Source organism: Manis javanica, chromosome 2 (assembly GCF_040802235.1).
Source record: "Manis javanica isolate MJ-LG chromosome 2, MJ_LKY, whole genome shotgun sequence".
Taxonomy (NCBI): Eukaryota; Metazoa; Chordata; class Mammalia; order Pholidota; family Manidae; genus Manis; species Manis javanica.
Genome location: NC_133157.1, coordinates 155,372,577 through 155,388,290, shown reverse-complemented (window position 1 = coordinate 155,388,290; position 15,714 = coordinate 155,372,577). Strand labels below are relative to the sequence as shown.

General features: G+C 34.9%; 1 protein-coding gene across 25 annotated transcripts in view; it reads right to left on the bottom strand.

The window, feature by feature from the left end:
* The window catches only part of CSPP1 (centrosome and spindle pole associated protein 1), a 196,653-nt gene that overhangs the window by 49,649 nt on the left and 131,290 nt on the right, over window positions 1-15,714 (bottom strand). For all 25 annotated transcript variants that reach the window (XR_012128224.1, XM_036998184.2, XM_036998183.2 and 22 more), the window contains 2 exons: window positions 5,283-5,412; window positions 3,355-3,502 (listed from right to left, as the gene is read on the bottom strand). Coding sequence is in view for 24 of the 25 variants with exons in the window: in XM_036998184.2 (XP_036854079.2) it covers window positions 3,355-3,502; window positions 5,283-5,412 (278 nt within the window). In the remaining variant the exon portion in view is untranslated. The remainder of the gene's footprint in view (window positions 1-3,354; window positions 3,503-5,282; window positions 5,413-15,714) is intronic.

Below are 15,714 nucleotides of genomic sequence, written 5' to 3'. Positions count from 1 at the left end.
TGACATATACAAACTATGGACAGATTTATATTACTTTACACTAAGGGGAAAAAAATGACAGAAAAGGCAATGCTATTGTGATAGAACACAAATCAAAGGTTGGCAAGGTTATACGGCTGGAGATATTGAAATGTTATATATCTTGATTGTGGCAGTGGTTACTAAAATTAGTCAAAACACATTAAACAGTAAGTGTTTATTATTAAATAAACAATATTAATAGTTTCTTTTTATTACTGAATAGTATTCCACTGTGTGCAGGTATAATTGTTTATCCGTTTACCAGTTGATAGACATTTGGATTGTTTACAGTTCAAGGCTATTACAAATAAATCTGTTATAAATGTTTACTTACAGATCTTTATATAGATATTTAGTGGTTACTAAAATCAAACTCATTAAACAATAATAAACACCTTAAAAGGCAGATTTTAATTGTATGTAAACTGTGTCTCAATAAACAACATAAAATCAAATATAAATCCAGCTGGAGTAAGCACAATACATAAAAGAAATTTAAAAATCAAATACACATGAAAAAAATGTTTAATCTCATAATTAATCAATTAGAACTGAGGTATTTTTGCTGTATTTCAAACTGATTATTTTATTTAATTTTACTTCATTTTTGCCTTTCTTTTCTCTTTGTGTACAGTGTTTTAAAAATTTAACATATGATAGGTTCATGTAATGGTTCTATCACCCCAAAAACTCCATCATGTTCTTTACAGCTACTACCTTTCTCTAGACATAACCCCTAAGCAACCACAGATTTGTTCTCCATCCCTAGAGTTTTGTCTTTTTGAGAATATACTTCTTTCAATACGCTTGAAAGAGAAGGGCTTCTTTCACTGAGCATAATTCCTCAGAGTCTTCCAAGTTATTTTGTGCATCAATAATCCATTCTTTCTCATGGCTGAGTAACATTTCAATATATGGATGTACCATTTATTTATCCATTCACCCATTGAAAGACATTAGAGCATAATTAACTTTTTATGAAACTTGAATAAAGAACTTCAATGAATAAAGAACACAGAGAAAACAGATTTTAAGTAAAGTTAATAAAAATGAGAGTTATTAACTTTAAAAGGATTGATGTTATGTTATAATTGCATGGGTAACAGATTTTGGTATTTTATTGATGACTACTTTCCCTTATAAAGAGATCTTCCTTAGAAAGCGCAGATAAAAGTGAACATTCAGTTTCTTTAATTTCCTTGTAATAAAACGTCAAAGATAAAACAGGAGTAACTAAAAAGCCCAGCAGCTGAATTAAAGTTAACCAACATTAAGCACAGAGATTATATGGTCTTGACCATCACATGAAGTAAAGCAGAAAATGGTTCTTAATTACATATTTCAAATACAATAGAAAAATTAAGTTCCATCCTCTCTAAAAATATAACATAAAACAAACTGATATTCTTTAAGTGAAAAATTTACTTACTTTGAAAACACCATTAAAAAGAGTTCTACTGTATTTGATAAAATAGTATATCTTTTCTATTTCATGGCATGACTGCAGCATTAAATTAGCAAACTAAACATCACCACTAAAAGTGAAAATCTCAGAAAAGTTTGCTCCATTCTCATTAGTTCAAGCAATCCTGAAACAGTATTTTGTAACTCAATAACCCACACTTATCCTACTCACTTCCACCAATTAAACACATCCCAAAACACCATAGTTTTATCATCTGAACTGGAAATAATCTTTGAGGCAAGCTAGGAATTATTCTATTACAGTGTTTCCCAAAGTTTCAGTCATTTAAGCACCTCCTTCCTGGTAACTGGTATGTTTCTACCAATTCACAATTTAAACTGACTGTAGCAAAGACTGGCTAGTTGCTTATCAGCCTCCTGGGCATAAAAAAAAATCTAAACTTCTCAGCCTTCCAAGCAGTTATATTAGAACACTGTAACTAGCTCTGAACAATGGAATAAAGACAAATGATATTCCTCTACTTCTAGGCCAGGCCCAAACAAAATTCTCAATTTGTTCTCCCACCACCCTGGACCCTGTCTGCACAGTTAAAGTGAAGGACTCCAAAATGAAGGAGTGACATATGGTGGGCACAGGGATTATTTGTTAGAGGAGAACCACCCAAACAGCATCAGAATGTGACACAAGTGATAAACTTTTATTGCCTTAAAACTTAAAACCTCTGAGAATTGGGGGTTTTTGTTACAGCACTTTGCATTAAATAACTAGACTAAAACCTTTACTTTAAAAACAATTATTATAGCACTCTCCATAAACATAATACCAGTAGTTTTCTAATGTGTGTTCAAATAAACACAACTTTTAAAGCAAGAAATGTATATCTACACGTAACCTAAAATCACCTCATCTATAAAAAGTAAGAGTTCCATTCTTCAAAATTATGAAGAAAGTATTTAGGAGATGAAGATAGGAAAGGAACAAATCCTTTGGGAAGAAAAGAGTTTTCTTATTAATTTAAGTAGGCTTCAAATACATCTATTTTAAAAAGTCATCTTTAACAAAGAATCAAAAGAATAATACTTAAGAACTCTAATAACTCAATAACCAAAAAGTCTTCTGACTGCTTAACTCTATGCCTACAATAACGTGTAACACCTAATGAACATGAAACCTGTATTTTTACCAATTAATAGGTTTCTATTAGTCATTTCTCATTTCCAATAGTTTTCAAAAACCCATTATCTTTGTCTACTTTTATTCTTAGTTAAAAGCTAATCAGAGGCTATCCTAATATATAAACAAGCTGTATAAAGCCTCTCTTTTCAAAGTGTTTTGTTGTATGAGTTCCAGATCAAACATTTTTGAGAGTACGTAACTGAAATCAATATAATTCTGCAATCTGCCAGAAAATTTCTGAGATCAGGTATTTTTCAAAGAAGTCCTTAAATATATTTAGCATTATTAGTATTTTTAGCATTAAATATACTTAGCGTATATTAGTATGAATTAAACACAACATCCCACATTATTCCAGACCACTAATTTAAAAAATAAAAATAAAAAACTTGTGATAAGGGTCTTACTCTTTTTACTAGGAAATTTTAAAATTCTAACTGGTAGTTTGGGTAAAAACTTGCCAACATGAGCTCTTCTCTGCAATTAAGTTAGTATCATCCGAGGATTGGAAAGTTTCAAGTAAAATAAATAAATAAATAGTACTCTTAAGAAGAAAGACTTTCTAACCTGTTATTATTTTATTATCAAAATACCTCTTTTGCATTAAGTTACATAAAAACAGACTTTGCCTTACAGGCTATGATTCCCACTTGTTACTACTCCCCATTCTTTTAAAAGTTAAGAACAATTTAGTTTCTTTTAAAAACAACAAAGCAATGGAAATAACATACTTATCAGATTTCCTTTTGCATCTCTCAGAGGAGCCCCACCACCGCCTTTCCCCCAGGGATTATAACTTCTCATTTCAGCTTCTAATTTAGCTTCATATTCTTCTTTTTCTTCACGTTCTTTCTTCCTTCTTTCTTCTCTTTCTCGAATCTTGACAATGTAAGAAACATTCATAAGAGTGCTGACAAGTATTCTGACCAACAAAAAGTTAGTTTTAATATCCTGTTTTGTTATTGGAGGAAAAAAACGGGAGATAACTTTTTTAAGTATGCTTCACTATAAAATTTGGTATCATAAATATATGTAATACCCAATTTAAAAAGTCTGATTGTTTAAATATATAGCTGCTGCTCCCGCACATCACGCACTGGAGTACTTTCCAGCTGCTGATACCACTTTGAACTAAACCAACTCCTCCCTCCCAACACCAACTTCTATCTGGGCCATTCCTTCACTAACCTCACCAATTCTATAGCAACCAATAGGATCTCTCTATTTTCCTTGTTCATCTATCCTTTCATGGGAGCTAGTCGGCTACAAATTACTTCCCCACAGTTCACCAGACCTACTCTACCCTGGGCGAACTCCATTCCCAGAATAAAGAGGTTGAAGGTTCTAAGCTCTTTGGGGAATATTGGGCCACTTTCAGTATAACTTTATGAAAGCTACAAAACATACAGTTTTATCATCATAAGGTATAATCACAGGGCTGTTTTCTAGAGACATATGGAATGGTAAAAGAACAAGTATCCATTTTAGAAAGTTACTTTTAAAATTATGGCCATATGCATGGAAAATTTAAGCAACCACTCCAGCAAGACCAAGGAAATCATCACATAAATAAAATTCTAGAGTTAAGAAATCGAGTTTTGTCAGTAGTGCTTTTAATATGCTCATTTGAAGATAAATTCATACAAAAAATAATGTTGGTAATTCTTTAATTTTTAAAAATCCATCTTCCAAGGAAGTTGCCCATGTGAAAACTGAACCAAAGGACCTTAAGAAGAAATACAAGCAGAACTTTATAGAGAAGTGCCTCAGGAAGACATACACCTCCCAATAGTTCCAAAGTCCTCTCAGAGATATGGGTATTACCCACCCCTCCGCCCAAAAAAAAAAAAAACATTTGATACAGTTACTCTTCAGTAATTATCTTATCTTTAAAAATTAAAACTACACAGAACCCATTGTCCTCTGCCTAAGCGTTCTATCTCTTTTCTCCCTATCTTACTTCATAGCAGCATCATCCTCTTGGATTACAACACTCAGAATTATCTGCAAGTCCTCTGTTCTCATTTCCGGTATCTAAATTCTATCAATGAAACCCCAGAACTTGGATATCCTTGGGTATCTTCTGGATATCATTCCCTATCTGGCTCAGGGCCTCATTACCTCTTAGGAGGACCAACTCAATTGTTTACTAAAAGGTTTCTCTGCGATATCTCTTTCCTAATCATCCACATGACAACCAGATATCTTTCTACAAACTAAATCTGCTTACATCAACTATTCCTTTCACTCTCTGGCTTAAAATTTCTTCCCTTTAACTGTCTGTAACTGGATGAAATTGAAAACCCCTTATTAGCTGGTGCTTCACATCCAGCACAATGTAACACTCCAGCTCCTTCTCTCCTCCTCCTGAATCAATTCCACTCCTGAATATATCAGGAATTTCAAATCTATTCATTGTGTAACATGCAGCTCAAATATCAATAGCCATGCGAAGCACTCCTAACTACCCAGGCAATTATTCTCCCTATCTTATCCTTCCAACAGCATTCCAGTCTATCTACATCAAAAATTTATCAAAGTGAATTACAAATAACTGGTATTTTTTCTCCTCTACCACATTCTGAGTTCTAAGGTACCACTGTGCTAACAAAATGTTTAACATTAAATAAATGAACTGAATTAATAAATGAGTGAACACCTGTTGCTGCAACGCTTCTTGGTAAGACTGAAGTGACTGCTTTGAAGGCTTTGGTTTATCTTCAAAAAACAATCCTGAATTTAATGCTTGATCACTTGTAATTTTCAGTTCCTTGTGTCCAACTGTATTCCTATATCAAATACACAATCAATAATTTGATTTATTCTTGATTTATTTAATTTGGATCTATTTATGGCAAAACAAATAGAAAATGCAACACTCTTAAAAGAGCATGACATATAAGTACATTTAAAAATAAGAAAATACATTTCTCTGTAGGTTAAAGAGAAATTCTTAAGTAAATGACCCCTTCCTAAGCTCTCCCTACTGTCTCTGCTTTCATAATTAATGGAACTTTCAAATTTACTGGATCTTGCTTTTAACCTAGGTGACAGTTACATGGGGATGAAAACATTTTGTGATAATTCATCAAACAGTATACATATGACTTACACACTTCTCTAAATACACAGAAATAATAATACAGTTGAAGTCCCTCAATAAATATAACTAATGATTTATTTAATAAATATACTCCAATACTGAGGACTAACATCATACCCATTTCAAGAATAAAGCAATAAAATTACAGTAAAAAGTCTGACTGTTCCAAATAAAATTAAAATTTTTGAAAACCTTACAAGGAATCCAAAAATGAAAATTTTTCTACAGATAATGGTTACATAAATCTCAAGCAATAAAGTGCTATTTGTCCTAAACACAACATATATTAAAGTACAGGAATGCAGTCACTCTGAAGAAAATAATATATTTTAAAAATCTGAGTTATAAAAAACAAACTGAAGTATTAGTTCTGTAATAAAATTATAATTATAAAAGAGAACACACAAAGACTTCTTCTCTCCAAAAACTTAATAACTTTCAATAATGAGTTCCCTCTGCATACCTAACTTATGCAATCTATTCACAATCTTTTACTAGAATAAACAGATGTTTGCATATACTGTCACACTGGATTACAAAAGGGTAAGGGAAGGTGAGGAAAACCAAAGCAAGTATTTCTAACATACATAAAGTTCTTTTAAAGCAAGAGGGCTCTGCAGGTGTAAATGAATAAAGGTTGAGAGGGCTCATCTGAGTGAACTCAATCTCCCAAAACAAATTGGCTATAAATCACATGATGGATATAGATTCTCTCAATATCTATTTCACTCACTTTTCTTCCTATCTCTTACACTCACTCAAGGATCCAAATTATTTATCGACTCATTGCTTGCCCAAAGAAGACAGAGTTTGGAAATGTCTGTATAGCCAGATCAGGATGGAAGGAAGGAGAGAAATGGTAGGGGTGGTAATTATACAATTCAATGACTTTCAGTAAATTTATGGAGTTATGCAACCATCACCACACAATCCAGCTGTAGAATCCTTCCACCATCCAAAAATATCCCTCATACCCATATGTAAACAATCCCTGATCACACACACAACCACAGACAATCAGTAAGTAAGTGGCCTGCTTTCTGAATCTATGTATTTGTTTTTCCTGGACATTTCATATAAACAGAAGCATACAATATACAAACATGGATTCTTGAACGTACAGTATTTTTGAGATGTTACAGATACATCCACACTTCACTCCTAATTACTAAATAGTATTTCATTATCTGGATTTAACACATTTTGCTTATCCATTTACCAGTTGAATGGACATTTGAACAGCATATACTATTATAAAATTCACACACAAGTCTTTCTGTGTACATGTATTTTCTTTTTTTTTTATTAAGATGTCACTGACATACACTCACTCTTATGGGTTTCACAAGAAAAAAAAAGTGGTCATAACATTCACCCTTACTATCGAGTCACCACCCCCATACCCCATTGCACTCACTGTCCATCAGTGTAGTAAGATGCCATAGAGTCCTTATTTGTCTTCTCTGAGCTACACTGTCTTACCCATGACCCCACACACACCATGTGCACCAATCATGATACCCCACAATACCCTTCTCCCTCCCTCCCCACCCTCTATTCCCCACAACTCCCCTTTGTAACCATTAGTCCCTTCTTGGAGTCTGTGAGTCTGCTGGTGTTTTATTCCTTCAGTTTTGCTTCCTTGTTATACTCCACAAATGAGGAAAATCATTTAGTATTTCTGTTTCTCTACCTGACTTATTTCACTGAGCATAATACCCTCTAGCTCCATCCATGTTGTTGCAAATGGTAGGATTTCTTTCCGATGGCTGAATAGTATTCCATTGTGCATATGTGCCACCTCTTCTTTATCCATTCACCTACTGATGGACACTTAGGTTGCTTCCGTATCTTGGCTATTGTAAATAGTGCTGCAATAAACATATGGGTGCATATGTCTTTTTGAATCTGAGAAGTTGTTTTCTTTGGGTAAATTCCTAGGAGTGGAATTCCCAGGTCAAATGCTATTTCTACTTTAAGTATTTTGAGGAACCGTCATACTGCTTCCCACAATGGTTGAACTAATTTACATTGCCAGTAACAGTGTACGAGGGTTCCCCTTTCTCGACATCCATGCATTTGTTGCTCCATGTTATTTCAATGTTGGCCATCCTAACAGGTGTGAGGTGATATCTCATTGTGGCTTTAATTTGCATCTCCCTGATAATTAGCAATGTGGAGTATCTTTGCACATGCCCGTTGGCCATCTGAGTTTCTTCAGTGAAGAAGTGTCTGTTCAGATCCTCTGCCCATTTATTAATTGGGTTATTTGCTTTTGGGTGTTGAGGTGTGAGTTCTTTATATATTTTGGATGTTAATGCCTTATCAGATAAGTCATTTACAAATATATTCTCCCACACTATAGCATAGGATGACTTTTTGTTCTACTGATGGTGTCCTTTGCTATACAAAAGCTTTTTCGTTTGATGTAGTCCCATGTGTTCATTTTTGCTTTTGTTTCCCTTGTCCAAGGAGATACATTCAGGAAAAGGTGCTGTTTATATTCAAGAGATTTTTGCCTATGTTTTCTTTTAAGAGTTTTATGGTTTCACAACTTACATTCAAGCCTTTTATCCAATTGGAGCTTACTTTTGTGTACAGAGTTAAACAATAATCCACTTTCACTCTCTTATATCTAGCTGTTCATTTTTTTTTGCCAACACCAGATGTTGAAGAGGCTGTCATTTCCCCATTGTATATCCATGGCTCCTTTATCATATATTAATTGGCTATATATGTTTGGGTTTATATCTGAGTTCTCTACTGTATTCCATTGATCTATGGGTCTGTTCTTTTTCCAGTACCAAATTGTGTTGATTACTGTAGCTTTGTGGTAGAGGGTGCAGTTGGGGAGTGTAATTGCCCCAGCTTTATTCTTCCTTCGAAGATTGCTTTGGCTATTGGGGGTCTTTTGTGGTTCTATATGAATTTTAGAATGATTTGCTCTAGTTCATTGAAGAATGCTGTCAGTATTTTGACAGGGATTGCATTGAATCTGCAGACTGTTTTAGGCAGGATGGCCATTTTGATAATATTAATTCTTCATACCCAAGAGCATGGGATGAATTTCCATTTATTACTGCCCTCTTTTATTTCTCTCAGAAGTGTCTTACAGTTTTCAGGGTATAGGTCTTTCACTGCCTTCATTAAGTTTACTCATAGGTATTTTATTCTTTTTGATGCAATTGTGAATGGAACTGTTTTCCTGATTTCTCTTTCTGCTAGTTCATCATTAGTGTGTAAGAATGCAACAGACTTCTGTGTATTAATTTTGTATCCTGCAACTTTGCTGAAATCAGATATTAGTTCTTGTAGTTTTGGGATGGATTCTTTAGGGTTTTTATGTACAATATCATGTCATCTGCAAACAATGACCATTTAACTTCTTCCTTACCAGTCTGGATGCCTCTTATTTCTTTATTTTGTCTGACTGCTGTGGCTAGGACTTCTAGTAATATATTGAACAAAAGTGGGGAGAGTGAGCATGTTTGTCTTGTTCCTGATCTTAGAGGAAAATCTTTCAGCTTCTCGATGTTAACTATGATGCTGGCTGTGAGTTTGTCATATATGGCCTTTATTATGTTGAGGTACTTGCCCTATACACACATTGTGCTGAGAGTTTTTATCATGAATAGATGTTGAATTTTGCCAAATGCTTTTTCAGCATCTATTCAGATAAACATGTGATTTTTGTCCTTCTTTTTGTTGAAGTGATGTATGATGTTGATGGATTTTTGAATATCGTAGCATCCTTGCATTCCTGAAATAAATCCTACTTGATCACAATGATCTTTTTTATGTATTTTTGAACTTGGTTTGCTAATATTTTGTTGAATATTTTTGTATATCTATGTTCATCAGGGATATTGGTTGGTAATTTTCTTTTCTTGTGGTGTCTTTGCCTACTGGAATTTTGATACTGGAATGATGCCAACCTCATAGAATAAGTTTGTAAGTATTCCCTTCTCTTCTACTTTTTGGAAAACTTTAAGGAGGATGGGTATTAAGTCTTCACTAAATGTTTGATAAAATTCAGCAGTGAAGCCATCTGTTTCAGGACTTTTGTTCTTGAGTAGTTTTTTGATTAACAATTAAATTTTGTTGCTGGTGATTGGTCTGCTTAGATTTTGTTTCTTTCTGGGTCAGTCTCGGAAGGTTTATTTTTCTAGAAAGTTGTCCATTTCTTAAAGGTTTTCTAGTTTGTTAGCATATAATTTTTCACAGTATTCTCTAATAATTCTTCATATTTCTGTGGTGTCCATTGTGATTTTTCCATTTTCATTTATGATTCTGTTTGTGTGTAGACTTTATTTTTCCAAAGAACCAGCTTCTGCTTTCATTGATTCTATTGTTTTATTCTTCTCTATTTTATTTATTTGTTCTCTGATCATTATTATGTCCCTCCTTCTACTGACTTTGGGCCTCATTTGTTATTCTTTTTCTACTTTTATTGTGAGTTTAGACTGTTTATATGGGATTGTTCTTCTTTCCTGAGGTAAGCCTATATTGCAATATACTTCCCTCTTAGCATGGCCTTTGCTGCATCCCACAGATTTTGCAGTGTTGAGTTACTGTTGTCATTTGTCTCCATATATTGCTTGATCTCTGTTTTATTTGGTCATTGATCCATCGATTATTTAGGAGCATGCTGTGAAGCCTCCATGTGTTTGTGGGCTTTTTCATTTTTTGTGTGTGTAATTTATTTCTAGTTTCATACCTTTGTGGTCTGAGAAGCTGGTTGGCACAATTTCAATCTTTTTTAATTTACTGAGGCTCTTTTTTGTGGTCTAGTCTATGATCTCTTCTTGAAAATGTTGCATGTGTACATGAGAAAATGTGTATCCTGTTGCTTTGGATGGAGTGTTCTGTAGATGTCTGTTAGGTCCATCTGTTCTACTGTGTTGTTCAGTTCCCCTGTCTCCTTACTTATTTTCTGTGTGCTTGATCTGTGGTGTGTTGAAGTCTCCTAAAATGAACCCATTGCATTCTATTTCCACCTTTAATTCTGTTAGTATTTGTTTCACATATGTAGTTTCTCCTATGTTTGGTACATAGATATTTATGATTATATCCTCTTGTTGGACTGACCCCTTTCTCATTATGTGTCATTCTTTGTCTTGTTACTTTCTTTGATTTGAAGTCTACCTTGTCTTTTAGAAGTACTGCAACTCCCACTTTTTTCTCATTATTTGCATGAAGTACCTTTCTCCATCCCTTCACTTTTAGTCTGTATATGCCTTTAGGTTTGAAGTGAGTCTCTTGTAGGCAGCATATAGATGGATCTTCTTTTTTTTATCCATTCAGTAACTCTATGTCTTTTAATTAGTGCATTCAGCCCATCTACATTTAGATGATTATAAATAGATATGTATTTGTTGCCATTGAAGGCTTTAGATTCATGGTTACCACAGTTCAAGGATACCTTCTTTAATATCTAATGGTCTTACTTAACTCACTTAGTACACTATTTCAAACACAATCTAAAGGTTAATTTTTTTCCCTTCCTTTTCTTCCTCCTCCACTCTGTATATACTAGGTATCATATTCTCTACTCTTTTGTATCCCTTGACTGATTTTGTGGGTAGTTGATTTAATTTTGCATTTGCTTAGTAATGAACTGGTTTACTTCCTTTATTGTGGTTTTAATTTCTCTGCTGACAGTTATTTAGCTTTAGAAGCACTTCCATTTAGAACAGTACACTTAAAATACACTGTAAAGACAGTTTGTGGGAGGTAAATTCCCTCAACTTTTGCATATCTAAATATTTAATCTCTGATTCAAATTTAAATGATAATCTTGTTGGGTAAAGTATTCTTGTTTGGGGCCCTTCTGTTTCACTGCATTAAATATATCGTTCCACTGTCTTTTGGCCTGTAAAGTTTCTGCTGGAAAGTCTGGTGATAGCCTGATGGGTTTTCCTTTGTAGGTGATCTTTTTTCTCTCTCTGGCTATTTTTATACTCTGTCTTTATCCTTGATCTTTGCCATTTTAATTATTGTACGTCTTGGTATTGTCTTCCTTAGATCTCATGTGCTGGGAGATCAGTGCACTTCCATGTCCTGAGAGACCATCTCCTTCCCCAGATTGGGGACATTTTCAGCAATTATTTCATCAAAGACACTTTCTATCCCTTTTTCTCTCTTTTCTTCTTCTAGCACCCCTACAATAGGAATACTGTTCCATTTGGACTGGTCACAGAGTTCTCTTATTATTCTTTCATTCCTAGAGATCCTTTTTACCCTCTCTGCCTCAGCTTCTTTGTATTCTTGTTCTCTAATCTCTATTCTAATTACCATCTCCTCTACCTTTTATAGTCTGCTTTTAAATTCCTCCACTGTACATTTCATTTCAGATACTGTATTTTTCAAAGTGTCTCTCTTTTGAAGTCATTCCTGAGATCTTGAATAGTTTTCTGTAGTTCCATAAACATATTTATGATTTTTATTTTGAAATATTTATCAAGAAATTTGGTGATTTCAGTTTCACTGAGCCCTCTTTCAGGTGTTTGAGGGATTTGGGATTGAACAGAGTTCATATTCCTACTGAATAATATGGAATACCTTTGTATAGGTGGCACCCTCTAGTGCCCAGGATCTCTACTCTCCTGAGCCACACAGCCCTTGGACGGATGGCAGGGGTCACAGGTGAGCAGTGCCAGTGCCTGCCAGGAGGAAAGAGCTCTTTCCTGCTTCGCAGCTGCAGTGCCTGCCTCCACTGCCTGGGCCAGTGGGCCAAGCATGCAGGGAGCCACCTCTGTGTTAGGTCCCTGTTGCTGCCATAGATGGGGCTTCCCTCCAGTCAGCATAGCACAGTGGCAGGGGCAGCAGGTTTGCAAGCTGTTGCCAGCTAGGAGGAAGGAGCAGCAGTCTACATAGAGTGGTGGGGGGCATTGGGGTTGCATTACCAGCCAGGGGGATGGAGCACTGAAGCTTCTGAAAGTTTCCAACCTTCTGGGCTGAGTGTGCCAGGATGATTTTGTCTACCCATCCTTTTTCCTGAGCAGCAAGCTCTGTGTAATCCTTGCCCCTTCAGCAGCCCTCTCACTGTATGGCATCCTCCAAAGTGCCCACATTTCTTTTGTCCTGGGAGCAGCCAGTTGTGGGTACCTGTTCTCCACAAGTAGCTGGAACCTCTCAGTCTCTCCAAGTATTCTACCTGTCTTTGCTTTCCAATCCTTCTAATCTCCAAACCACCATGTAATGTAGGTTTGCACTCCTACAGTGGATCTCCAGGGATTGGTATCTAGCAGTCCTGTGCTTCTACTCCCCACCTGTTCCGTTTCTCTTCCTCCCACCAGGAGGGCTTCAATCCTGCCGGATTTTGGCTTTGCTACTCTACCCTTTTCCATGAGATCATCTCTTTTCCCCAGATGTAAGCCGTCTATTACACTATTCTTTCTGGTGACTCTTTTAGGATTAGTTGTATTTGCTGTATTTTCATGTTATATGTGGTTTTGGGAGATTTCTGCCTCACTTCTCACATCGCCATCTTTTTCCCCCTCTCCTGATCTTTGGAGGGAGATCCTGTCATATATCCCTTTGATGATTTGATAAAAACTATCTACTTAATTGGAGAAATACACAAAAATTGTGCATACAATTCCAAGGGATTCAAAGCCTCTCTGAAACATACACACCTCAGGTTAAGAAAGCAAAACATTCTTTTCAACTCTGAAGTTCCATATTTTGTTCCTAAAAAGACCTCACTCACGAAAAGGATAATACTTTCTATGGTGGCAAATACCAGTTTACAAAGTAGAAATATGTGTTTACAAAATAATTATAAACTCTTCTGTTATAATTAACCACTATATTGTAAATTTGATTAGTTTCCTAAAGTGTGACTAGAGGTGAATACTAATTCTAAAAACCTAAGTGTTCATCCCATCAAAATCAACAAAATACAAATATTTATATGCTGCTGTTTATTCTAATCAAAAAATTATATCATTGTGGTAGACAGATGGTATAATGCAAATATTTAAGGCTTTGAAGGCAGACAGCACATTTTAGATTTCTACTTGCACTGCTTATTGACTGAAGACTTGGGCAAATCACTTTACATAGCCGAGTCTCAATTTCTTCAACTGTAAATATCAACAGATATAAGGCATATAAAGAGACTGACATGATAGTGGCACACACTAAGCTCTCACTAAGTTAAAATTATTCTTATTATTTACTTGTAATTTTAGTAAATGTATACCCCATTTAGGAAAATAAAACTTCTAACATACAAGTCACCAATCAGTGAACACAGGTTTGGGGGTATAAATGGTAGACTTACAAGCCTCTTCCCTACACCAATTCTTCCTATGAATGAAGCTGTGTTAAAGCAATAAAACATCCAAAGGAAGACAGAGCATGTGTACATCAAAATATGCAACAGAATCACAGTTCCTTCCACCTCTAATTGAGCTAATCTGCTGGAAATAACTAAGTGCATTTGGAAAGTAATGGGTTTGTAAGAAATTTAGGTTGGGTTTTGAGTTTTACTATTATACCACAACTTTAAACTTTTTAATGTGGCATGCAGAAAAACCCAATAGGAAAGAGATAACTTAAAAAATGACTACACAGGAATGGGAATCAGGATTAACAGGAAGTGGGAATGAGGGGTCTCACTGGCAAGATTAAAGTGTTCTAAAACCAGAAAACACTTCCACAATGGCAAAGTAAGGATATCTGAAAATCTGCTACTCCATTAAAGTAATGAGAATACTGTTAAAGTTTGCCAAAATCAACTATTTCATAATTCTGGAAATTAACAAAAAGCTTGCAATGGTCAAAGAAAAGTTAAAAAAATTTTTTTCATTAAGAAAACTAATCTTGTGGCATGTAACCAGTTGTTTCCTATTCAACATCTCCCAAGCTCCATTTAAACCTTAAAATACAACAGACTCCCAAAGATGATGGCTGTGAAAACTAGCAACCCAGGGGCCACTGGGGGGATAAAATAGGTTTAGAGTTCCTCAAACTGTGAATCTCTGTAAAAATGTCACTTTTGATCTATATGGCAACTCTGCAAAAGCCCCATTAATAAGGCCTGCCCTTATTTAACACAGAGCTTGCTTAGTATGAATATCCTTATGACAAGGTATATACAGAAATCAATCAGCTGCAATTGTTTAATATTACAGTTATCTGAAGTATACAGTTATCAGAAACAAAGAGAACACTGATCAAAAAAAGAAAAATTGGAGTAATAACATATACATGGAGGCTTAAAGAGCCATGGAATCTAGAAAGCCACATGCATGTGCAGTTATGTGGATACCAAGAAAGCTCTGAGAACACACTTATCTCTCATTTCTGGCTGGCACTGAGGCTCTGGGATAGCAAAAAGTGAAAGCTAAAACTGATGTAAACTCCTGGCTATTCAAGGCATACCCCAACACATAGATCACTCAGCACAGACTGAAATACTTGTTGATTTAAGCACTTTAAGGAAATTGATGTCCAATTATGAGCTAGAACAGCAAAAATTTCAGTCGCCACACATGACAGAGTATAAACTTTACAGAATCAGTTCAAATAGTTACTTTAAAAGGAGAAACAACAAATAACAACAATAAGCTGTAAAGAGTGGAGCAAATCTGATTTCCATACTTGTCACATTACATTTTTTTAATGTCCAGTTGTGAACAACAAAAAATTACAAATTAGCAAATGCATAGGAACATTTGAAGCACACAGGGGGAAAAAATGCATATAAAAGTAACTGCCCTTAAAGGATCCCAGGTTTTGAGATATTACAAATACTTTGAAAGAACTAAAGAAAAACATGTCTAAAGAATGAAAGTACAAAAATATTACTCCAAATAAGGAATGTCAACAAAAACATTACAATTAATTGTAAAAATAGAACAAAATAGAATTGTAGAGTTGAAAAGAACAATAATTGAACAGGAAAATTCATTAGAGGGGCTTGACAACAGATTTTAGCAGGCAAAAGAAACAATCACTCAACTTGAAGATAAGTCAATTG